The sequence below is a fragment of the Salvia hispanica genome, chromosome 5 (genome assembly GCF_029641045.1).
Source record: "Salvia hispanica isolate PSC_SH4W2 chromosome 5, Shi_PSC_v1, whole genome shotgun sequence".
In the NCBI taxonomy this organism is placed as follows: Eukaryota; Viridiplantae; Streptophyta; class Magnoliopsida; order Lamiales; family Lamiaceae; genus Salvia; species Salvia hispanica.
Window position 1 is genome coordinate 28,172,443 of NC_142696.1, and position 27,821 is coordinate 28,200,263.

The 27,821-nt window shown below is 35.5% G+C and overlaps 1 protein-coding gene across 1 annotated transcript; it reads right to left on the reverse strand.

The window, feature by feature from the left end:
• Positions 1-1,475: 1,475 nt before the first annotated feature.
• LOC125189570 (salviol synthase-like) lies at positions 1,476-3,728 on the reverse strand. Its single transcript, XM_048086834.2, has 2 exons — positions 2,841-3,728; positions 1,476-2,264 (listed from the first exon to the last, which is right to left on the reverse strand). The coding sequence occupies exons 1-2, from the start codon at positions 3,714-3,716 to the stop codon at positions 1,635-1,637; spliced, it is 1,506 nt and encodes a 501-aa protein (XP_047942791.1). The 5' UTR covers positions 3,717-3,728; the 3' UTR covers positions 1,476-1,634.
• Positions 3,729-27,821: the final 24,093 nt, after the last annotated feature.

Sequence of the window (27,821 nt, forward strand, 5' to 3'; positions counted from 1 at the left end):
TGTTTTTCTTTTCTTTTAAATTAGAAAAGTGATGATTAAGAAAATTGGACACACATACACCTACTATTGTGACACCTATCATTATTTCATTTGTATATTAATATTCCATGGACACACATGTTACCATGCTATTTTGCATGTACTATTTTTTTTATTTAAATTAACTTTAATAGTTAACACAACATATACGTGCACGCACTACATATCTACTTTACTACTTGCATGCATGTGATATACTACGTATATACTCATAATAATTCAAAAAATTTATTGCTTCACTCAATTTACATGTTTAAATATATATATAAAATTTATCACATATAAATATATGCTAACCATATTTAACCACAATCACCATTTATTAACATTATCATATATAATACTCATTTAATATATCTTTTATACTAAGACAATTTATTTACACATATGTATAAGATAACATACTTTGAGTAGGGGATGTTACAGGTTCCATGTGAACGGCATTTACACATGGGTTAGTCGATCCTAGAGGGTCGGGAGAACCCCGATAGATAGCGCGTTTAGCCTGCGCTCCAAAAGAAAATCGTGTTAAATTTCCTAACCGGAATGCGATGATTGACGGAAACATTAAGGAGTCTGGAGACGTCAGTGGGGGCCTCAGGTAGAGTTATCTTTTCTGTTTAACAATTTGCCCACCTAGAAAATTGCTCAGCCAGAGGTAAGGTCCAGTGGCTGGAAGAGCACCGCATATCGCGTTGTGTCTGGTGCACACTTGGCGGCCCTAGAAATCCGGAGGACCAAATTTCTTTTGTGCCCGGCGATACTCATAACTGCATAGAATCTCTAAGGTGAACAACCTCTGGTCGATGGAACAATATAGGCAAGGTTAGAAAAAATGGATTCTTAACTTTGGGAAAAGGCATGGCTCTAAGGACTGGGCATAGGGTCCAGCCCAACCCCGTTGGCTGCCGGCGAACTGCTTGAGATGCTCACGCGGCTAGAGCGGGTCGTCGCTTGCCATCTTGGGGATGGTATGGAAACAATGCATTGTGAAGGTCCCTGCGAATGCTAATGCAATGTGACTTCTGCCTAGGGCTCTAAAGGTCAAAGTGAAGAAATTTAACCAAGCACAAGTAAACGTTGGAGTAACTATGACTTTCTTAATGTAGCCAAATGCCTTGTCATATAATTAGTGTTGCACATGAATGGATTAACCACTATCTCTGTCTACTATCAAGTGAAACCATAGCCAAGGGAACGAGCTTGGCAGAGCGGTGCAAGAAGACCTTGTTGACCTTAAGTCTGACTTGAGAGGTGTAGGATAAGTGGGATGCGAAAAGGAGAAAATGAAATGCCACAATTTTAATGTCATATTACTTATTTCGTGAATCCGAAGCGGGGCATCGCGCCTCTTTTTAGACCGAAGGCTTGCTTCGGTGGGTGACCAAGACTTCTGTCAAATGGACATGATTTGAATATTAGAGAAAAATGAGAACTATTTTTATTTCATTGCAAGATTATAATCACGATCTATAACATAGGAGTATCAATTAGTACATTATAAGTTGTACGGTTCTATCCTTTGTAAACAGTTGCAATTATTATACCCAAATAAACAACACATGCACTTGTAGTTATTCGATGTTTTACTAGATTTAGAGAGGTTTGAGATTAGTGATTGGCAAAGGTCTCTTGACAACCGGAACAAGAAATAGATCTGTGAGCCTGGAAGCCGTGGCACCAAATTTTTCTTCCATATCCAAATCTTGATGCTTCATCAAATTCCAATCGAAATGGTATAGAAACAGTGCAAGCGGAAACTCAACATTGGCGAGGCCGAACGTAATGCCCGGGCACATTCTCCTTCCGGCACCAAAAGGAATGAATTGGAAATGATTTCCCTTGTAATCCACCAAACTATCCATAAATCTTTCTGGCTTAAAGCAGTGTGGATCATCCCAATATTTGGGGTCTCTGTTGACAGTCCAGGCGTTAACGATGATTTTGGAGTCGGCTGGTATTTCGTATCCTTGAATCCGACATGCTTCCTTGCTTAATCTTGGAAGTAAGAGAGGCAGCGGTGGATGCATCCTCATAGTCTCCTTCACAACTGCCTTGAGATAGTTGAGTTGGGGAATCCGGGATTCATCTACACTTCCATCTTGGTCAAAAACCATCCTCACCTCTTCTTGTGCCTTTTGGAGGACTCTTGGATTTTTTAGCATTTCAGACATTGCCCACACCATGACTGTGGAGGATGTCTCACTTCCACCAAGCAACATATCCTGCATGTATATTTTACTTAGGATTTTTCCGTATATAGTCCCATAATAGATGTCACACATTTCTTTTTAGCTTGTCCCACAAAAGATATCACATTTTCTTTTTTAGAAAAAGTTCTGCTTAGGGTGTGTTAGGGTGACACTACTCTTAGAGTGACAACGTGACAACAACATTAGCAATATTATAAACACCACAATGCAATAATACAAACGCTACACTGCAATATGGACGTATTGTTGTATAGACTATTTAGTTTTGCATTATAGACATTTTGCATTGTAGCGTTCATAATATTGAAGTATAGATTGTCTAGTTTTGCTTTAATAAACATTTTGTATTGTAACGTTCATAATATTGCATTATAGCTAGCGTTTATAATATTGCATGCTACGTTATTGTTACATTGTCATTTTAAGAAAGGGTTATCATATTAATACAAACCTACATTATTATAAGTATAATATTTTATCTCATAACTTAATAAACAAAATAATACTTTTCTACCAAGTGCGTCATCTATTAAGGAACTGTGGACTACTAAAACTATAAACCATAAGGTAGAAAGAAAGGAAACTAACCACGAGCACAGCCTTGATGTTTTCAGATGTAATAGGAAGTTCGAGGCCGTCTTGCTCGACTTTGAGAAGAACATCGAGCAGATCTTTATCGTCGTCTGTTTTGTTAATTCTGTGTTGATGAATTACATCATCGAACATCCTATCTATTTCTTCGTGTAGAGCAATGATCCTTCTCCTCAATCTACTCATCCACTTAAACAATTTAACCGATGGGAACAATTCAGCAATATCAAATCCAGCCGATAGTTGTGGCACTTCTTTGAGATTGGGGAGCAAAGTATCGTGCTGCTTCGCCTCCTCGCCTAATACCGCCATCGAAATAAGATCATAAATCGCAGACATGAACTCCTCCGAGAAATTCACAGCTGATCCATCTTGGCACGAGGCAAACCTCTTGACAAGATCACCAAACACCTGCATCCTCAGCCAGCCGAATGACTGAACACGTTTGGTGGACAGAAGCTCCAAGGTGCAGATTTTGCGGAGCTGTCTCCAGTGATCCCCGTAGGGGCCGAAAGAGATGCTTGAGCACCCATAACTGATTATCTCTGCCGTGATAATCGGCGGGCGTGACGCAAAGTTGATGTCGTGAGTTTTCATTATTTCCTTGGCAACATCAGCAGAGGAAATGACGACAACTGTAGTTTCACCGAGCTGAAGCCCCATCGTTGGTCCGAATTTCTGGGAAAGATGGTGAAGCGCGTGGTGAGGAAGTTCGCCCACGAGATTGTGTATGTTTCCGATCAAGGGCAGCTTCCGTGGTCCGGGAGGGGCGTTTGCATTTGAATTTTTGGTTTTCAATATCCTTCTTCGGATTATGAAGAATAATATAGTGGAGAATATGAATAACACTAGAGAGAGAATTGGGATTTCCATAATGAGTATTAGAACATGTAACTCTGTGCAAGTATAACAGCTTAGAAGGGGGATTATTTATTACAGCTTAGAATTGAGGATTTTTTTGCAAAGCCTATGCCTTGTGTATTTAAGTTTAGTCTCTAGCTATAAAATTTTATTTAAAAAAAATAGATAGTAAATTCGATTTATAAAGCCACAATTCCCAAACCTAAGCCCAACTAGATAAAAGAAGTATCAACAGAGGTCGGGGAAAAGTTGTGCTGCTTTGAGATATCTCGGGGCAGACGTCTGGACGCAATGGTATCGGGGGATGTTGGAAGGAGTTTTCAGGCGGTTGGTTCTCTGGGGACGGCAGCGGGGTCGGCCGACCCCACGCGACACCAACTCCCTCCGCAACTGGACTAGACACGGATTTTATGAAATATAATAGAAATTGCGTTGAAAAAGTTTATGCAACGTGGATCTAAATTTTATATATTATTTTTATAATATAAGTGATAATACATTAGTGGAATGTGGAGTATTAATTAAAGTTAGGGCAAATTGTTTGTAAAGTCGTAAACTTTCAACATAGTTTGGTTTTTTCCGTGACTTTAAATGTTGCGTTAAAAGTCATGAACTTTACTGGACTGTGTAAATTTTTCATCTGACCCGACCCAATAGATTTCTGACACAATTACTTATCCTACATGGCGCACTGGAGGCGTGACTTGGCACTCCACTAATTCTAATTGTTTCTCTTCTATCTTTGCAATCTCTGACCCTGAATTTATCACAAACATACAAGTATAACGAATTCAACATACAAATTGAATTCCATAATTCAAATTGAACCCTAAATTTGTCATTTGCCTAGTCACGCCTCCGGCGCGTCACTTAGAATAAGTTTATGTCGGAAATCTATCTGGTCGGGTCGGATGGGAAATTTACACAGTTCGGTAAAGTTCATGACTTTTCGTGCAACATTTAAAGTTAATCGAAAAAGTTTGTTAAAAGTTCATGACTTTGTAGAAAATTTGCCCTTAAAGTTAAAAAAAATAAGTGTAATAAGTATTAACATACTAATCGAAAAAAAAAACAAACTAATGACAAGTAAGTCGGTAAGAATCACCTAAACCATCTCCTCATGCATCTCCTAATACACTAATAAAAATTAGATATGTGTAATCTGTTTATAAAAGTAAATAAAAGATTAGAATTTCAAGTATCCTACTGTATCTCCTACTACACCAACAAAATTTAGAAATTTAAACACTCTTTAAAAAAGAAAAATTCAAACTATTCAACCTGCCTCAACCTATTCTATTTTCAACAAAATTAAGAAATTTAAACACTCTTTAAAAAAAAATTCAAACTATTCTATTTTCATATTTAGAAAACCATTTTATCTATCTATCCAAATATTCAAATTTTAGTTGGCTGCAATCTTCAAGTGAAAAGGTAAGAACTTTCAACTGATGTTTATCATTTCGAATAAAAAAATATTTACACTTGTTTCTTTGTCTTAAAAGATGGATTTTGTGAAACAAATTTATAAAACTATCGAAGAGGAGATTCAAACTTTCAACGAGCAACTCATAAGAGATCTAAGTACATTATTTTTTTAAAGTACTATTCCCGTTCCATAGTAGACGTCACACTTGGGAGATGGCACGAGATTTTAGGAGATGTTATTTTGTGGCACTCATTCTTTAAAAACTCTCCCCTCTCTAATGAGGTGGCACTCATTCTTCACTAATAATACTTAAAAAACTTTCTCCATCTGTCTCTTTCTTACTTTACTAATAATGCATTAAAACTCACATCGAACTCAAAGTTCATACTTTTTGAGGACAGAGAGGGTATTATATTTGTCCTATTGAAAATGACTACTCCCTTTGTTCCTATGCAGCAGAGGAGTTTCATTTCAGCACTCATTTTAAAAAGATAATAGTAATAAATAATTAAAGTAGAGAAATAAAGAAAGTGAATAACATAGAGAAACTCTTCTTTTTATTATTCTCTCCCCACTCTAACTATTTTTTATAATTTTTTTCAAAACGAGTGCTTAAAATGAAATGCCTCTACTACTACATAGGGACGGATGGAGTACTTCATTAGTCAGTGCGTATTGCGTAATTAACATCAAGAGTCAAAATTGGGTATACGCATGATTGCATAATTTTGTGTCAGAAAAAGAAGTTCAAAACTTGAGAACAAGGAGAATGTAAAAATGAAACACAAAAATGAGAAATGAAAGAAGAAGATGTAGTACTTGAAAAATGCGAACGAAAAAACAAATGGGTTATAGACCTAATTAAAAAGGGTAAAGTTATCTCTTCGTAGTTATAAATATGCTAGAATATTTTTTTTCCCTTGGAGTTAAGGCTATTATTACTGCCTTGTAAACTAAAATGGTTATTTATTGTAGTTTTTAATACTCTTTTCATCTCACTCAATATATCCATTTTTCTTTTTAATTTATCTCTATTAAAATATTCATTTTTAATATTTAAAAATAAATTTCTATCTTCTCCCACTTCATTAAAATATTCAATTACATTTTTCTCTTTGTTTACTCTACCTAACAATTCCTAAAATTTTATGCCACTCAAGCAGTGATGGAACAAAGATTTTGAATAAGTCAGTGCTAATTCTTTTTTTTTTTTTTTTTAAACGTCTAAAACATTCAATTTTATGCATGATATCTAACAAAAGTTGAAACAAAAATATTATCTCTTGTGAAACCATATCTGAAAATTTTAGGACACTTTTTTGGTATATTTTTTTTAATATTACTCCCTCCGTCCCACAAAATTTATCCCAGTTTGATCCAGTACCGCTTTTAAGAAATTGTTTGACTGTGTATTAAATGAAGGTGTAGTGGTCTAGTGGAACAAGGGTCACATACGGAAGAAATTGAGGGGTGTATTAAATGTCTTATTTTGGTTAGATTCCAAGAGGGACCCAACTTTGTGGAACGAAGGAAAATGATAAAATGAGAAAAACTTTATGAGACGGAGAGAGTACTATTCATATGAACAATAAAAATTATTTACTCGTTTATACTATAAGAGTATTAATGAAATTTTTGAGTTTAAAGATTGCAATGAACATGATACATACTCCAATATACTACTATTACTCAAAGCAATTAATACTAAAAACAAAGAAAACACAATCTACCAATACATATAATAAATACATAAATTTATTATACTATGAACTATTATTAAATTTATTATATATTACACATAAAATTTTACATTAGGAATTAATACAAATTTATAGGCAAATTAATGGGAAAAAAGATAGATGAAAACATAATTTAGAGTTAGAGAATTAGACAATAAGTGGCTGGTTACTTTATTAAATTCAAAATTTTACATGATAATTAATTAAAATAGTCTATAAACATTAATTCAAATAGTATTTATAGGGATTGGCGAGTGACTAAAGGCAAATAAATTAAATACTAAGATACTTAATGCTAATGGGCTATAGGTCTATTATTTTACTAAAAGCCCAATAACGAACATACTTTTCATTTTTCATCTTCTTTCTCCGCATACTGCAGATTCTGCAAATCCAGTAATAACAGTGTTCCGACACCGGCCAAGTCCCGTTGAAGCCGTGGCTTGGCCTATGCTGGTTATGTCACTCACTGTACTCAAGAATGTGAATATCTTGAATATGACTAATAGAGTAACAAAACAGTCACTCATTAACATGATTTCATAAGTTGGAGTTTAGAACTCATTTCACATTAATTGATACTAGAAAATAATCACTCAATTGTATTATACCCCTATCAATGAATTTAGAAATATGATCATTAATGGATTTTAAGTTTACCTTATGCGATTTGAGTTCGATTTTTTAATATATAATAAATTAATAATCAAGCATAGTAAAATTCGCACCACTTACAAAATTAAATTGGCATTGGCGTTGATATCAATGTAATTGAAGTGGTCTAAGCTTTAGTATCTATCCAACTCGATTAAAAATTAATTGAAGTGGTCCTAAGCATGAGGATCTACCCAACTCAATAAAAAAAAATATTTTATCGGTTCTTATCAAGCGTCTACTTTTGCCATTTTAGTATGTCTTTTATTAAAAGTTTATTTTCATTTTTATTTATTATAAATAAGAAGTAAGTCTTCTATTCCATTAACTCATTTTAATTATTTTATTTTATTATAAAACTTACTCCCTCCATCCCGCTTAAAATGATACGTTTTCCTTTTTAGTTTGTCCCAACTAAGATGACACATTTCCTTTTTTGGTAACCTTCTCTCTCCAATTAATACACTCAACCACTTTTTCTCACTCCTATTAAAATATTCATCTATCTTCATCTCTCTACTTTAATACCTACACTCACCTTCTCTCTCTCCAATTAAACACTTTAACCAATAACTCCTAAAATCCCGCGCCGGCTAAGCAATGTGTCATCTTAGCCGGGACGGAGGGAGTATTTTCTAGTCTCACAATAATTGTCGCTCTTTTTCATTTTAGTCTGTCCCACAGTAATTGTCACACTTTATTTTTACCATAAATGGTAAGTAGGTCTCACATTCCACTAACTCACTTCACTCTCATTTTATTATAAAACCAATATAAAAAATGTGTCTCAACTTTTTTTTACATCATTTAACTTTTTTTCACATTCCATTAACTTTTTCAATCAACTTTTTTTTACATCATTTAAAACTTGTGTCTACAATAAAAATGATAATTATTATAAAACGGGAGGAGTATAATATAAAAATAAGATCAATATTTTACTAACTTTTCAATTCACTTTTAATAGAGCACTTTATTTTTAATAATTTGTTAGCCGATTAATCACTCCATCTATACCATTCATCATGGCAACTTTTCTTAAGAAAGGGGGAAGTGAGGAACTTGAAAAAAATTACTACTTCCTCCGTCCTAAAGATGACCCATTTTCTTTTTTAGTTTGTCCTAATTAAGATGACCCATTACTTAAAATGGAAACACTTTTATCTCTACTTTATTCTCCCTCTCTTATTTTACTCTTTCCTCTCAACACACAAAATAAATATGCATAAAATCCCGTGCCGTTCAAGAAAGAGGTCATTTTCCTTGGGACTAAGGGAGTACTAGTTAAGTTGGAAGTTATAGGCACCTATAAGGTAGTTCAACCATTCACGTCTCTTCAATAGCCCAATTTATGTTCTCCCTCTTCTGTAATTTTAATTCCCATTATTTCATTTTGAATGTCCGCAATTTGAAGACTCGATTTGAAATATTATGTCCTCCCTCGTCTTGATTTTAATCCCATATATTAAAATTATATATTTTAATATTATGTTTAAAAATATTTCGGCATCAACTCATTTTAATACGTCACTGCTTACGTCATTGTATAAGTAACACTAACAAACGTAGGGTAGTGATAAAATGCAAATTCATATATTGTACAAATTTCAAACTATGATCTGGATCGTTAAAAATATCAAAGATGATAAAATAGTAGCAATAGAAAATGGCCAACACAGTGTCAATATAGCATCAACCGTTGACATTGTGTTGACATTTTTTGTTCATACTTGTTGGCAATTGAAACTAAAAAAGTAACATATAATTGTCCCACATCGGTGTCAAGAGAAAACTGAAACTAGTATATAAGTCTCATGGGCCCCTCCTTCTATCACCAATTGATTTTAGAATGGATCTCATGGATTTCTATCATAGTATCAGAGCAGGTCGCCATTGTGGGTCAAATTTAACTGACCCAGCAGTATATCTGGGCTGAAACCGAAAAAATGACTAACCCAGCAGTATATCTGGGCTTAAAATTTGGGCCAGTGGTCCAACCGATCGGAAAAAACTTGGTTCAGTTGTCCAACCGATTATAAAAACAAGTCTAACCCCTCCAAGGTGAATCCAACCCTTCTAAGGTTCACCTTAAAGGGTTTGAGGGAGGGTGTTAGCAATTGAAACTAAAAAAGTAACATATAACTGTTCTCACATCGGTGTCAAGAGAAAACTGAAACTAGTATATAAGTCTTATGGGCCCCTCCTATCATCAATTAGTTTTAGAATGAAACTCATAGATTTCTATCACAACTATTTTATCATATATTGATAGTTTTCCTAATAGTCAAAATCAAAGTTTGGAGTTTATACAATATTTAGTATCTGCATTTTATCATATTCTAAGAAATGTATTTGGTTATTTATGCCGCACAATTGCAAAGTTTCGTGCCTTGAAGAAGCTCAAAGACTCGAGAATAAACAGATGCAAAGATCAAGCATAAAAAAAGGAAAAAATGAAAAAAAATATATACTCCATCTACCACAAAAAATAGATAACATTTAAAATAATACTCCCTCCGTCCCAAGATAAGTGACTTACTTCTTTTGAGCACGAGATTTAAGGAATGATATTTAAATAAGTTAAAGTGAAGAGAGTAAAGTATGAAAGAGGGAAAAGTAGAGGAAAGAAGAGAGAATAAAGTAGGTGGAGAATAAAGTAAGAGAGATAACTTTTTGCTAAAAATGGAAATAGGTCACTTATAGTGGGACACCCCAAAAAGGAATACAAGTCACTTATCTTGGGACGGAGGGAGTATGAAATTTAAGGCACAATTGATATAGTAAGAGAGATATAAAAAGAAAAAAGTAATATGATTATTGTTAGAAGAAAATGAGACCCACCTCATTAGAGAGAAAAAATTTCCTTAAATAAAATTGGTATACTTTTAAGAGAAATCCCAAAATATGGTCTATTTTTAGTGAACAGAGGGAATATAATAAAGAAAGTGGAAAATTTTCAATATAAAAAATGAACATCTCGAGTGAGACTAGCTAAAATAAAAGGTGATTATTAGGGATGTCAATCTAGCCCGAAACCCACGGGTCGACCCGAATTACCCGGTAAAATCATAGGGTTAGGGTTGAAAAATCGCAACCCATATTCAGAAGCGGGCTACATGGGCTAACCCGTTCGGGTCGGCGGGTTATGCGGGCTGGCCCGGGTGGGATGCGAGTTAGCCCACGGGTTGAGCATTTAATATAAAAATATAATCAATATTTTGAATTATATACTTATACGAAGTACATTTGGTAATATCAATATTAAATACAACATTGATATGAAGAATATATGGTAATTATGTCTTCTCTCTCATCAAATTGAAAGTTAGGACTATATGAAATGTATGATTTCCATTTAATTGTAGTATGATTCATGTGTGCTATTAATTAAACGATATGTTTATCTATTTTGTTTCAATTTTGAATTGCTATTATTTTCTTTCTCTTGATCACTTTGATAATACTTTACTATTTGCGATAATCTGCTATTTAATACTCCCTCCGTCCCACATTTATAGTCACATTTAGTTAGGGCACGGGTTTTAAGGAATTGGTGGAGTGTGTAATAAATGAAGTGAGATGGAAGAGTGAGATGGTGGAGTGTGTAATAAATGAAGTGAGATGAAGGAGCGTGTAATAATTAAGTGAGTTGGTTGAAGGTGGGTCCCTTGTTGACTTTTTGGTTTTTTATTTTTGTTTTGGTTTATTTTTGTATTGATAATGGCATTTGAGTGTAATTTTAGTGAATAATGGGATAAAATTTTATGTTCAAATATGGAAAATTCTAAATGTGACTATAAATGTGGGACGGATTTTTATGGCAAAATGTGACTATAAAACTGGGACGGAGGGAGTAATTTAGAATATTGGATTGGATAGACAGTAACATACAAGATTACTATTGACCCGAATAGCCCGTGGGTTAGCTCGAAACCCGAAGATTTAGGGTTTGGGCCGAAAATTTATAAACCGAAAAATTCACAGTCCGAATAACTTGCATTCAAATAGCCTGACAATCCGAATGGATTTACCCGAACCCGAGTGGATTAGTCCAATTGACATCCCTAGTGATTATATCTTAATAGGATGGAAAGAGTATTAAAATCAAAACATACCATGTTTAATTAAAACTAAATATTAGGATCTGCCAAACTCAATTAAAAAAATCCTTAGCTACAAGAATCATCCATATATAAATTGGAAAATATATAGTGTGTTTATGGTTTTCCTATTAATTACTATATTATCACATTCAAGACAAATATTTCTTGGGTCATGGGGTGCGTTATATTACTAACTCGCTCTTAGATTGCTAATTACAATTAAATAAGATGTACTAGATCATTAAATCAAGATAGAAGATCATTTATCCACGTATATCAATACGAAACACAAAAAAATGTTAATTAGAAGTATTAGTGTCAATTACAAAATATCTTAAAACTTTAAATGATTATAACTATCTCAATTTATATTATTTTTTTACATAAAATATATCAAATTCAAGATAGTTTTATAAGGATTCCAACGAGATCTCACTTGCATATGTTCCAATGTTAACATTGAAAAACATTATTGAATTTTCGTAAACATCAACTACCAGTTTAATGTCAACATAGCTACCATAATATTGTCAATATAATACTTATACAACGTCAATGTTAAATTGTGTTGATATATTCAATGAATCACATTAATATGTTTAGTACACTACATTGACAATTTGATTCAAAACCCTAATTTTGGTAGTTTTCTTATATTTTCAAATTTAATTAATAATAAAATAAAATTATACATGACAATTTATGGACCACTAAATCTCTATAAATTTAATAATTTAAATTTGGTTATAGTTAGCAATTAAATATAGAGTTAGCGGGAATGATCAATTGCTAACTAATTAACAATCTCAAACTAAGACTAAATCTTAGCCATTAGATTAGAAGATCTAGTGGTTGAAATAATGTCACATGGATTATATTTTTAAATAAGAAAATTAATAAATAAAATTAGAGGGTATTAATGTCAATTTCCTCTCATTAAAATTATCTTAAAACTTTAAATTTACGTAACTCTCTCGATTTAAATTATTTTTTCGCAAAAAATATATCAAATTAAAGATAATTTTATAAGGATTCCAACGAGATCTCAATTGTATATGTTCCGACGACGTTTGGATGATGAAATTTGATATTTTTTATTTTGGTTTTCGTAAATGTTGATAATCAGATTTTTATCAACAAATACATCAAAAAATCTCAATAAAACCATGTAAAAATCTCAATAAATATGTGTTGATATTTTCTTGTACTAGTGTTGATATTCTTATGTCATATTGTTGATATTTGTAATACATTATGTTGATATAAAAAAACATTCACGAAAATTATCATATAATAACATAATGACAATATTACCCTTTTGTTGATATTTTGTCTACTATTTATTGAGATTCGTAAGATTTAATCTCATCCACTCATTTTAAAATCTAAGGATGGAGATTTGGTCTTGATTTTAGATTAGGGTGCTATAAGCATTAGAATATGACCTATTAGAGTTAGCAATACATCATCCGCTTTTGTTATTGTGTAAACAAGTACCACGAATTAAAAGTGGGCATAACATACTCCCTCCGTCCCAATAAATATGAAACGTTTGCTTTTCGGCACAAGATTTTATGTAGTGTTGTTTTGTGAGTTAAAGAAGAGAGAATAAAGTAAGAGAAATGGAAAAGTAGAGATAAAGTTATTTCTATTTTAAAAAATGTTTCATTTTTAATGGGACAGCCCAAAAAGAAAAACGTTTCATTTTTTGGGGAGTATTAATTAAGAAGAGGTTGAGAAACATGAGAATAAAGAAAATGCTAAGATCAACACAAAGGGTTGAGATATGTTATGTAATAAACATAATACAGAGAGCATTAAACTTTCAATATATTCTAATTTCTCTCCTAAATTTTTATTTTTAAATTTGAATTTATTTTCTCAGTTGACGTCTTAATTCATAGAAAGTGCCAACATAGAAAAAGCAGTGGATGTATCTAATTTGTTTATTAATGTACGTACTTTCGAGATATTTCATCATTTCTAATTTTTTAAAATTTCTCTCAAATTCATGATATTTTCTAATTTTCCCCTTAACAATAGATTTTTTTCTAAAATATTCAATGCTCAACAGTTTGTTTTAAATTTAGGCACGAGTAATAATTTATTAGGATTTTTAGCTTTTTAAATTAAAAACTTTTCCCTAATTCCGATTTTCCCCATGAACTATGAAATTTGTTTTTAAAACCACGAACTTTCGAGATATTTCATCATTTCTGATTCAATCGCAGATTACTTCTCGTTTTTACTGTAGAGAATTTTCTAAACCATCACATTTCTCCCCCAATTTCAGGTCCAATTGAAGAAATTGGATTGGAATTTTAGGCGTTGAATCACTTTCTATTGCTTTGGCTTGCAGAAAGCTCAGTTCTTTGAGCCCTAGGTTAGTCAATTGAATTGAATTCAATTCAATTGTTCTCGGATTGAATTCAATTTTGGGGGTGTATCAAAATTTGGATGGAGTTTGATTATCTGAGCGTGTGAAAATAGGGTTTTGTTTGTTCGATTTTGAAATTGGGGGAAAATGGGTTGTGTTTGTGGGAAGCCCTCTTCAGCAGTTGAGGATAGTGAGGTGAGCCCAAAGCAGAGGGAGCTTAGTAGGAAAGCGTCTGAGCTACGTTTGGCGAGGGGGGTTTCATCGAAAAGGAATGAGAGTTTCTCGATTAAGGAGAATTTGGAGAGTGGGGATGTGAAGATTGGGCTGATTGATAAAATGCCTGATTTTTCGAAGTGAGAGGCAAAGATGGCTGAATTTTGATTAAGCCGTAAAACGACGTCGTTTTAGGGTCCTAAATCTGGCATCCATGTCATTTTTTTTACTGTCCACGTTGGACAATTTCTGTCTGGAAATGTGTTATTCGGGTCGGGTTGGAATGAAAGTTTGTGGTTTTAAAACCAAATTTTATAGCTCATGGGAAAGACCGGAATTCGGGGAAAGTTTTTGGTTTAAAAAGCCAAAAACCCTAATTTTTATTTATTGAAACGTAAAGAGAATGAAATGTTTTAAAACTAATAATTCATCAAAAAGTTTAAAGCACATAATTTAAATACAGAAAATTATATAATCAAAATAAAACTTGTATGCAAATTCTAACAAAAGTAGTTAAATCACAAATATTAGTCATCAGTAATTAATATCTAAAAATGAAAACTATTGTCATCCTAATCAAATAAAATCTGAAAGACAAAATCACAAATATCCCAAATCCCAATTCACAGTATCTTTGAAAATTTGTAAATTGTTAAAGATATATGCTACTATCATTTAAAAAAACTAAGAAATGGTGAAAAGTGTATTTCAAGGGACCAAATTTAAAGTTCACTCTATAAAAAAAGTTCATGTGAAAAATAAGAAAATATTGAAAGTGCGTCTATATACAAACTAATACTCCATTCGTCTCAAAGTAGTTGAGTCGTATTCTTTTTTGAATTGTCCCAAGGTAGTTGAGTTATTTACTTTTTTGGCAAATTCTTTAACCGATACTATACTTTACTCTCTTTTCCTATCTCTTACTTTATTCTCTTTCTTATTTAACTCTTTCTACTTTAACCTTTAACACATCTTATTATTAAATCTCATACCCAAAAGAAATGCTGCAACGTTCTTGGGAAGGGAATAGCATGTTATATCCATTTGCCCCTTTTTCACCACGTAGATGTCAATATGCCAAGTGAACTATACCTCAACTTTAAATAGATCAGAACTGTTTGTCGGAATAAATATAGAAAAATTAAAAGTTTACGTGTTAATTACTCCATCCATTCCATAGTAATGGAGACATTTCTTTTTGGCACACAGATTAAGAAAAATGTGTGTAGTGTATTAAATAAAAGGATACTAAAGTAGGAGATAGAAAAAAGTAAAGAGAATAAAGTAAGAGAGAAGAAAAAGTAAAAGAGAAGAAATGTGATGACTTTTACTAAAAAAAGAAATCACTCTACTACTATCAGGGACGGAGCCAGAAATTCTACATAGGTGGGGCAAAAATATACATAAAGATATTTTAATACATTGAGAAGGGGCAAAAATAAGGATACTTTAAAAAACTTAAAATCAACTTATTAAAAGTAGAATACATAAATTATTTCTAGCTGGGGCATTTGCCCCTTGTGAACTCCAAATAGATCCGTCCCTGACTACTATGGAACATGCTAAAATGACAAAATGACTCTACTACTATGGAACAGAGGGAGTATAATATAAAAGTTCAAAATAAAAATCAAAATACGTTGAAAGTTCGTATACACATCGCCAAATAACCCAATAAACAATGTATAACAGATAAATAAAGGGATATATAAAGCTTTGTCTTTAATAGAGATGCTAGTTTCAGCTTGAAGCGAGACTGAAAAAAGAGTACTTTCTGACCAACTTTCAATTCCTTGATCCGGAGGTTCCAATCATGCCATAGTTTTGTTTTTTTCTTGTACCACATCGCGGCATCGTATGACTCCAGTCGTAGCTCTTCTAGTTGTTGAAGTTGCAGTTTCCTCTCTTCTTCACAGGCCTGGGGCTTCACATTCATTTCCTTAATTGCTCAATATGCTTTATGTTCAACCTCGACCGGGAGATGACACATTTTTCCGAACACAAGTCTGTAAGGCGACATCCCAATGTGAGTCTTGAATGCGGTTCTATATGCCCATAAGGCGTCATCAAGCCTCTTACTCCAGTCTTTTCTTGATGGGTTGACGGTCTTTTCCAAGATAGCATTAATCTCTCTGTTCGAGATTTTCGCCTGCCCATTTGTCTGGGGGTGGTAAGGAGTAGAAATGCGATTGTGTACCCCGTACTTTCTCATCAAGGCTTCTATCGTCCTGTTACAGAAATGTGTTCCTTGATCTGAGATAACGGCTCTGGGAACTCCATACCGGTTAAATATGTTGGCCTTTAGAAATTTGGCTACCTCCTTTGATTCACAGGTGCTAGTAGCCTTGGCCTCAATCCATTTTGAAACATAGTCGACGACAACCAGTATATAAGTGGTCCCATGAGAAGACGGGAATGGACCCATGAAGTCCATCCCCCACACATCGAAAATTTCACACACAATTATGGGTGTCTGCGGCATTTCATCCCTCGCAGATATTCCCCCGGTCTGTTGGCATCTGGCACAATTCTGGCAGAACTCGTAAGCATCCTTCTTCAGTGTGGGCCAGTAAAACCCGCTATCTAAAACCTTCCTTGCTATCTTTCTAGCCCCAAAATGACCTTCGCATGCCAAAGAGCGGCAATGGGTCAATACGTCTCTCTGCTCCCATTCAGGAATGCATCTCCTTATCACCTGATCTGAGCCTATCCTCCAGAGGTAGGGATCGTCCCAAAAATAGTATTTGGCTTCACTTTTAATCTTCATTCTCTGGGCTCGAGTGATTTCAGAAGCAGTAGGTAACTCTCCTGTGACCAAATAGTTTGCTGGTCTGCGAACCATGGTTCTTCATTTATCTTGCACTTTCCCTTATATAATTCCCCAGAGCTGTTTATCGCTAACACTGCTGCCCAGCTGATTGGTCTAGCATGTTTTAACACAAGGTACAAGTGTTCTTCTGGAAATTCATCCGGTACTTCCTCATCATTTCCCTCTTGGTGAATTCTACTGAGGTTATCTGCCACCTTATTCTCAGTTCCTTTCTTGTCCTTGACCTCCCAATCAAATTCTTGAAGAAGCAAAACCCAGCGGATAAGCCTTGGTTTGGACTCTTTCTTAGCCAACAGGTATTAAGGTATTTGATGGCCGCGTGATCTGTGTACACTATGGCCCTCGACACCAACAAATATGGCCGGAATTTTTCAAATGAGTACACCACCGCCATCATATCTTTCTCTGTGGTGTCGTAGTTCTTCTGGGCCTGGTTCAAGGTCTTGGATGCGTAGAAAATCACATAGCTCTTCCCTTCAATTTTTTGGCCCAAAACAGGTCCTACCGCGAAGTCACTTGCGTCGCACATCACTTCAAATGGATAATTCCAATCTGGTGCACGAATGATTGGTGCTGATATGAGTTTGTCCTTCAGTAGCTGGAAAGCCTCTTGACATGCATTGTCAAAGACGAACTCGACATCATTTTTGCAGTAGACGAACTCAATATTTGATGTACTTTTTATTATCACCAAATAAACCTACAAGTATACAAAGTATATATAGTATAGCTAATGGTTAGTATTGGATATCGAACACAGGGAAAACTATCACAGACTTGCTACCTTCTACTAAGCATCTTTTACTATTTGAAAAAACAAAAGGTTTTGGATTTTTGAAAATAAAAATTGTAAAAACAAAAGCAAATAACAATTGCAGATAAAAACACATAGAGTTAAGAGATCAGAAAGGGAATTCTAGGGATTTGCTTTCACAGTTATGGTTATACAAATTCCAACTATAAACCCTAGCACAGTTCATACTTCACTAGAACGAGTCATAAATATATTATCCATGCGGCACAAAGTGGATTACAGACACTAAGGGCATCAATCCTAGATTTGTAACTCCTAAAAGCTTCTAAGACTCCTAAACTTCTCGCTCTTAATTAACAGTGTCGTTTTAAGAGAGCTAATTTGTAGCGTCCACTAAACTCTTCCAACTCGCAAACCTCCTCTCACGATTGTGTTGCAAGCCAATAGATTATTACATATTGTGGCACTCAAACGTGAAGCAATTATCCAACACTTAAAATAGAAGCAAAGTAATGAACAAAATGAATATTAAGTAAATAGGAATTGTGTAACCAAAGTCGTTACTAACACATCCCCAGAATTCTTAGAACTTAGTTACATATGATTAAACAATCTAAAAACATAGTTTGTAGGGAAAAACAAGAAAACATAAGAACTATAATGACAGAACCCAAAGGTTGAATCTTGCAGCCTTGATCTTCTCTTGAATCCTTCTCCAAACTCCTTTCGAGCATGTTGCATGGACAGAATAGCTTGTATACATAGTGTGCAAGCTGAGAGCACAGTACATTTAATTCATAATTCTCAGGTCAAAGGAATTCACTAGATTGTAAGGTCTAGGAACTCGGTACCGAGATGACTATGGTCGTCGGACTCACCTTCAGCCTGCTATCAATAAAAATACCCCAACCCACTACACTAATGATTAGTATAGAGAAGTAAATGGTCGATCCCATAGAGAGGAATAGGACACGAGTAAGAGTTAAGAGGACTTGGAAATGGGGTGGGTTGCTGCCACACAAATTTGGGTTGAGAACTTAACTACTAGACTCTGGAAATACAGACGAACTAATCTAACATCTAGACCTAGGAAACATTAAACATGATGCAAACATTCACGATGGAACAAATATCGGACAGAGAGTGAAATTGGACAACTAAATTTTACTAGACCTAGTGAAACGATTTCCTAAAAGCAACGAAACAGGGGAACGCATGCAGTGGGGACCATTTTCCTAAAACAGAAATAGTATGGAAATAAAGCTGCGACAATGCAAATCTGGTTCTAACTAACAACTAACTTCTTCCCTTCCAACGATCCATGATCACATATGCAGAGAACAAAGTAATACATCAAATCGGAACATAGCATGTTGAATCAAACGATCAAATTACGATTAAACGGGAATTTAAAATAGATCTACTATCACTAGACGAGGTAAATACAAAAACACTAGCTATACTTCAATACCCATGCAGAATTTCAACAGATCTAAACATCGGATGCTTCATCCACTTCGGATCTAAGCAATCCCCAACAAACAACAACAAATTCCATCTCCGATAACTCCGATCCAGACAATTCACCACGATCCAACAACAATTTAACTTCAACCCAACAGATCAAGTGCGAAAAGCATCCAAAGTAAACAAAAAATAGAAATCAACATGAATCGCGAACGAAAACAGAAAATAAACTTTCATAGCTGAAATATCCAGAATGTCACAACGATGAAACGATCGCCGAGCTTGGAACAACGAAGACTCGACTCAAAAGCAGCAAAAACAGAAATTGAAGGTGATTGTTTCTTAGCCCTATGTGAGGATGGTGGTACACAACTGAAACTAGCTATTAAGACGCAAACCTCCTCATAAATTACCCCATGGTGCAGTGTGTGTAGAGAAATTTGAAGAAGTGAGCTAGGAACTATGAACTGGAGCGTGAAAAGAGTGATTATAATTTTGTATGCGCTTCCAGTATTTATAGACAGACGACTTCTAGATCCTTCCTTGTATTCTCTATTTTGCCCGTTATGTTTGAAGCTTCCTCCGTCTTGTGAATTGTTGCTCTTTTGCTCCTTTTTCGCTTCTTTCCTTCGGCCGGAAAATTTCTTCTCTTATATCCTCGGCCTGGCAATTTTCTCTACACAACCTGACTTAAAACATGTGTTAGACCCAGGAAATCATTGAATTTACCCCCATATCCGATGCATGAAATTGGCCTTATCAATACAATAAATTTTTCAATCCACTTTTAACCCAAGGCGGGAAGAATTAATTTTATCACATTGATGTTTGCTTATGCATTTATAGGAAGTTTCTCAAACATTTAAATGTATAAGAAGCAAACAAGTATAATTCTTGTACATAGTAGACTGTTCGTGAACGACGTTCACAGAAGGTGACGCAGTCGGTTCTTTGTAGAAGAAAAATAGAATTTCACAACCTAGATAGGCTTTGGCTACATGTCGTGAAATGTTGCAGTCTCAGTCCGCATGTTTCCTTACCTTAAGAAATAAACGATGCTGGCGTGGTATAGCACTAAAGGATCTAATAGTTGAGATAATTCTTTCTTGCTATTTACTAAAAGACGAGGTCTCATTAATTGTTATTTCTTAATCATCGTTGACATAACATTGAGCATACGATATTGATAATGCATTACTTTAATTTATCAAATGGTACGGATTTTTCGCAATCAAAGAATCCTGATATCTTGGGTAGTGGTGATCAATATCTAGAGGTGCTAGTATTGTTATTGCAATGAATCGTGTGCTGGGTGAGTCCAGTTTGATAATATCCTCAAGAGGCGTTCGAAAAAGGTTTTATTATTCAGAAATCCAGCCGGTTGGAATTTATTCCAGAATAATAAATAAATATTTTGAACTAGAAAACTCTTGGAAAAAGATATTAATTAATTAAAGTCAAATAGCAGACTTAAATTAGTTAATGGATATTTATATCTTAAACACGATAAATAATAAATTAAAGAGGTAAAACTCAGATTACTCATAATTGGGGATTGGACGAGTATTCAATATTATTACTGTAGTGGCTGATTATAATATTCTGTTGGACTTATATTAAATTGGGGCTCAATTTAATTAGTAAAAGACCAACAAATTTGGCCCAAGTCCAACCTCTATGGATCCCTAATCTGGCCCATCATAACTCTATGCAGAACTGAAGAATTGTCTTCTCTTTAATCAAGTCCTTTTCGATTCTGACAAGCTTTTCCCATCCAAAGGTCATTATCTGAGTACGAGATATGGATTAGAAGGTTCATGGTTGAGTATGAAGAACATCATGTGGAGAAGGCACAAGCAATCGACGATTCTTTAGAGAATCAGATCGGTAATTCTAAACCGTAGGAATTCATGTATTAGGGTTTAAATTTCCTTAAGCATGAATTTATGTGCGTTCTATCATGCAATTATGTGTTTAACATGTGAGAATTGATCCCATAATAGGTCAAATAGATCTGTAGATCTGATTTATTTGTGTATGCATGTCTCCGCTGTGCAAGGGGTACCAAACCCCAATACTTCTAACATGCAAATCCTCTCTCGATTACTTTGCAAGCCAAGAAATTATCATAGAATGTCACTCTAACATGAAGCATTATCCACTACTTAGAATAAAGCAATTTTGTATCTCCGTATACCCACAAACCAACATTCCAGATGTCAGTAGACACCAAACGTTCGAGAACCTGCATATCACGGTGGATAGTACACTGGTGGGCATTGGGATAATACATCTTATCAACCATAACCTAAGGTCATGTTGTATACCCATATTGTGCATGTATCTATGGATTATAGGTTCCTAGAGAAGCCCAAAGGGGGCTCTCGACAACCCATACAAGTCTATAGAAGAGCCCACGTATGGGGTAGGAACCACGAGAGATCATGTCATGCCATATGCTCCAGAAGATGAACTGAAGTATGGAGACCATGATCTGGCTGTGTTGGGAAAAATCCTAAGTTGCCATTAAATTTCCTTTTAAACGCTAATGGATTAGTAGTTATCTTCATTCGCTTGTTCCCATTACATTTTGGTTGCTTTGGTGGCTGCTGAGGTTTAGGTACCTTGGATTCTAAGATGAGAGTTTGAGTCATTTCAAGGATGGTACGATTTTTTCTCTCAGCTACCCCGTTACGCTCTGGAGAAGCACATGATGTTGGTGAATAAGACCTCTCTCAAGTGTTAACATACTATCCCCCATTATTTGACCTAAGGATCTTAATTTTGGTTGGGAACTGTATGAGAATCATTGTATAAAAAAACAAAAATTCTGGAAAACGCACTGGATTTGTTTTTAAGAAAGTTTACCTACGTTATGTGAGTACAATCATCGATAAATAGAACAAAAAAATGAAAGCCATTCCCCAACAGTTGAGATGGACCCCACATATCAGAGTGAATTAAGAAAAAAACATAATCAACCCAAGTTAAGAGTGAACTGTCCTAACCGCCTATGCCATAACTTGACTTCGCGGTCCGAAGTTTCATGAGCCACATTCCAATGTCATCCATTAATACAACCCTACAACCCTTGGTGTTCAGTGCCACACCAAATCGTCATCCACGTCCAAATATCCTGCAGAAGACAAAATTTAGGCCTCATCAGAAGTGTGCTATTGAGTTCTTATCATCAGAAGTTTGGAAAATAGAGGCAATTGGAAATTTTGGATATATCTTAATGGTCTCGATACACACCCTCTTAGACTTTGTCAACTCCCAAAAAATCTATCCAATCAGATGACATGGTCTCCGTCGCCCCACAATAAAAAATTCATCCCCTCTCATCTACTATATTCATTTTCTTAACCGTACAAGCCACATGTATATCAAAATTTGGTTCTATATTGGGGTTATATTCTTGCAAGAAGAATCTAGTTTGGCAATTAAATGGGGGGTTAACATCGCAATTTAACTTAAAATGGGGCTTATTTCGAGTTAAATCACAACTGTTGGAGTGGAAATGAGATATTTAGAAATCCAGGACTCATTATGCAAATCATGGGGGCTATTTTGATATAGAGTAAAGTTGGAAGGGTTAGTTGTATACCTCCAATTATGAGTGGGTGCACGGTCGGTTTGGTTAATAAACGAACCGATTTGTTGGTTAACTGACCTTAAAAATTGGTCAAAAAACTAACCGGAACCCACCGATCTCTAGTTCGGTTACTTAGATTTATATTATTATTCTTATTTCCTAGTAATACATAAATTTTTCTAGGCACTTCAAAAGTTTAAACTTTAAATGATCTAAAAACTTTTCTACGATAATTAAGTTAAGGGATATCCTATTTTTAAAATAATGTTTAGGCACTTTATTGACTTAGCGATATTATAAATGATAGTGACACAAATTGAAAAAGACGTTGACAAAATTTGGAAGTAAATTACATTTTTTTCTATTGTGACGCCACATAAAGCAGTGGTGAATCTATGTAATATGGAAATAATATTTTTAAAGTATAATTAAAATTAAAATTGAATCGATAACTGATGCACTTTTTATTAGCACTAAATAAACCTGCAAGTATACAGAATATATATAGTATAGCTAAAGGTTAGTACCGGATATCGAACATGGGGAAGACGAACACAAAGTGTCTATCCTCTACTAAGACTCAAATACTATCTGGAAAAACAAGTGGGTTTTGAAAACTTTTGGAAAACTAAAAACAATAGAAAGCATAGACCAACTAAAAGCGAATAAAACACGGAGTAAGATGATAGAGATAAGAGAATCCCAGGGATGTGTGTTCACAGTTATGGTTATACAAAATTCCAACTACAATACCCTAGCACAGTTATTACTTTGATAGAACGAGTCACCTAGCTTATGCTCATGCGATACAAACATTGATTACAAGATTAGGGTTGTCAATCCTAACACGTAACTCCAAAAAGCTCCTACGACCCTTGAAAAGTCCCCACTCTCAATTAACAATGCCGTTTTAAGGGAAGCTAACTGTAGTGTCTACTAAGTGGATCTAACTCGGTAGAACTCTGTCACAGTTATGAAGCAAGTTATATTAAATCATACACAATTAAGTCACTCAATCATGCATCATCATTATTACTTAGGGAAGAAACAAAGTAAAAACAAAACGGATATTAAATAGAGAAAGGAATTTGTATAACCAAAGTCGTTACTAACACATCCCTAGAATCCTATGAGTTTTGTTACACATAAATGAATAAGCTAAAAACATAGATTGAAGGGAAGACAATTTGAACATAAAACTAAAGCAAATAAAACCCGTAGGTTGAATCCTTGTCGTTCTTGATGTTCTTGAAATCCTTCTCCAACTTCTTGCACCAATGAAGTACTCTAGGTCTTGATCTCTATGAAGTATTTTGCAAGTAGAAGTTCTCTCTTTTTTATGAAGCTTGAGGTCTTATTTATAGGGGAAAGCCATTCCTTGTTGTAGAAGGAAAAGATCTCCAAAATATGGTAAATCTGGGCGCAAAACTAGGGCTTCTCGAATTCGCCGCCTTTCTTCGGCGGGCCGCCGCACCTTGGCCGGCGGTCGCCGCGTTGGAGTCCAGAGAGACTATTCCCTCGGCGGCTGACCGCCGCACGTCTTCCGGCGGTCGCCGGACGAGACTTCTCTTCCAAGCACATTTTTCCGATGTGGACCGCTGCATTGATCTGCCCGCCGGGCGACGGCGGTCGCCGGTCGCCGTCTGACTCCAGATTTCCAAACTTGGCGTTTTGGCTCCCTTTTTCGGCTCAATTATGCACATTTCTCACAAAACACTTCAAAATACCAAAATAGACAAAATATGCAAACAATGGACGTGTAGAGTGACTTTGACATTAAAAACGGACCAAATAATGGCCTTAAAACAGTGCAAAATCCCAGCGTATCAATAACTGATCGTTATAACCGATAACCGACTTTGAGAAAAATGTTAAATCGGTACCGACCCGAACGCCGTAATTTTCGGTTATCGATTAACCGATAACCGACTGGTTTCGGTTCGTTTCTCAGTTAACCCGATAGCCAAGAACCGTTTAACCACCCCTATCTCCAATTACCCGTGTAAAAGAGGCTGATGACCTCGGCGTCGCTGCTTTGCTCACCTCCGTTCCCCACCACTCACTTGCAATTGGGAGCTCTCCAGGAAAATTCCCATTGCCACCAGTGCCGGTGGACATCTAGTTGCCCGCTGGGGCGACAACTCCTTTATTCACGTCGATCTCTTCCCGCCCTATAGACATTTTTCCTTTTTCCGCACTTCCCTTATGTGCCTTATGCCCGTCTTGCCACCACTCGGGATAGCCGGCGAGCTTGAAACTCCTCTATCACGGTTGCTCTTACTAAGGATAACAAAGATAGTTGGATCGCGATTTGGGGGACTGAGAAGCAGAGAAGAAGATGGGGAAATAATATACAATGAATGACAACGTTTAACTCAAACTCAAGTAATAATAAGGAAGTGTATTTAATAATAATAATAGTCAAAGCAGCGGAATAAATGTCTCGAAGTATCAAACATCATCATTTTACTAAGGGAATAATTTTCTTAGGAATAATAGTATAGCTGCGGAAAATAGTTCAATGTGAGTCATGAGTGACGCTCAGTATGAAGACACGATGCACTTGGGTTCCAATAGCCCAAACTCAACATCTGCCGCAACCATCAGCGTGCAACTTGCACATTGAGAAATGAAAGAGCAGGTTTTCGGTGTTGTGTTAATTTAAGGGTGTGTCCAACTAATCAGGATGAAAATCCCAACCTAGCTGAGTCGTTGGCACGACGACCGGAACCTGGTATCAATAAAATTCCTCAACCCATTTCTACTGGCTAGTATAGTGGAGGTAAGGGTCGAATCCCACAGAGATGGACACGTTAGGATAATCATGGTGATAGTTTGGAAGGAATTGGTTAGCTACCACGCTTTTGGGTTGAGACTCTACCTAGACAGGAATTAAAAGTGGTACTCTACTGACTGGTGGGCTTGAAAGTGATCGACGTGTGGCTGTGTACGTGAAAATAGTGGACAAGGTGTTTCAGAGACATGTGGAAAGTGAAACGGTTACTAAATAAGGAAATATGGAATAACAAAGAATATGTGGTGGTTGGGTGGCTACCTTGACAGGTTTGGAGGGTACAAACTTAAAAGTAAACAAAAGCAAAAAGTAACTAAAAAGTAAAAGTGGATTGTGATGTTTTCTTCTTCAACAAGTATGCATAGAAATTAGATGAACTCAAATTTACAGCTTCAAACATAAGATCCATAAATTAAAAAGCTTAAACTCGAAGATCAACGGCTAATAACTCCAGGTTACTCCTACTGACTCACATGCAAGGTGGCAACAGAAACGTGAAATGGAAAACTCATGCATAACTCCTTAAATCGAAACAAGAAACTCGAAATTTCAGTTGACATACCCAAATCTAGCCTTCTCAAACGAAAATATGTTTAAACACTTTGAAAATAAACGCGATAACTAGATCTAAGCTATCTAGGCAGAATGAAACAGATTCGAACCAAAAGAGACGCATAAAACAAACTTCATTACTAAAAGTGTTTGGATCTCAACAAAATATTTCAAAAGATAAAAAGAGTTAAGTGATGCAATAGATCCAACGAAAGAAAGAAAATGAAGATTTAAACTAAGAAAGCGATTAAAGATTGTTTTGCCACTCTGGGCGATGAAACTGCTACTGTACGATATGAATTGGCCGGTGCGATGACCATGGCTGTGGCGAGGAATGAGAAGATGTGGACAATGCTAGAGGAAAAATGATCTTTTTCGAGAGAGAATTCTTTTATAGGGAGACTTGCCCTTACTTTTAGGGTAGACTTCCTTCACGAAATGACTCTTTTGCCCTTGTTTGTGGTTGATCATCCAAGCAATACTTCTTCTCCATCTCGAGCCTTCTTTCTGGCATGCATTCTGGTCAGTATTGCACCCTTCTAGCGTTCTTTTCACTTGAGTTGTCCGAACCTTCTCCTACTGATTGTGACCCTTTTCCTGCACACTCTAGGCAAATTTTCTTGCGGATAATACATGTAAATCACGACATACTGACCAGTAACCAAGGCTAAGAATACGACTTATCAAGAAAGCATATGCAGGGTTGAATATTTGAATACTTGGTGGAATCTGCTAAAAACATTTTAACAGTTATGTCATCCATATGATATTGAACTTGAGTTTTTGCATTAAGAAAATAATATCATCGAGTATTACAAAATATTTTCATAGACTGGCCAAGTAAATAATCTCCCCATTCATTCCTCAACAATCCAACATTCACAATCTCTTACTAATGTGCGACGAAAGCGTGGCCACACTATTCACCCACGAGGCCCGCCGACTAGCAAAGACAGCTCACGATCCCCTTTGTGCACCAACCTGGTAGGATTGGCGGCCCATACTCAGACCCGAATTCTTTTCACATAGTCATGTAGCCTAACGGGGACAAACTCAACGTATTGGGCATCAGACCCACAATCTCATCATCGAAACAAGCATGGCATGACATATTATTTAAACCACCCTTATAACACTATAATAATGATTTCAAACATCAAAGAGTTTAAGAAAATAAAGTCCCACTTTCTTGCTTAAAATTAACAATTCCCAACATAATCTTGCTTCCTCGGAATCACGTTCACACAACACCTTTGAACACAACCAGTTATCAATGTCTACTCGATGGGCATGATGAGAATGGTTCCAAAATTTGTGGCAGAATGTTCCATGTGTCATAAGAATAAGTATGACACCCAATCTCCGGTGGACCTCCTTTCTCTACTTCCTATTCATGCGAACGTTTGGGATGATATTAGCATCGATTCATTTCTGGATTACCTAAAGCAAGGCGATTCGATTGTATATTGGTGGTTGTCGACGGATTTTTGAAATAGGCCCATTTTATGGCTTTAAAACTACCCTTCACAGCTCTTGTGGTCACTGATGCCTTCAAGTTGCATGGCATTCCCTCTTCTTGATGTCCAATGAAGTGGTCAACTATCAGAAAC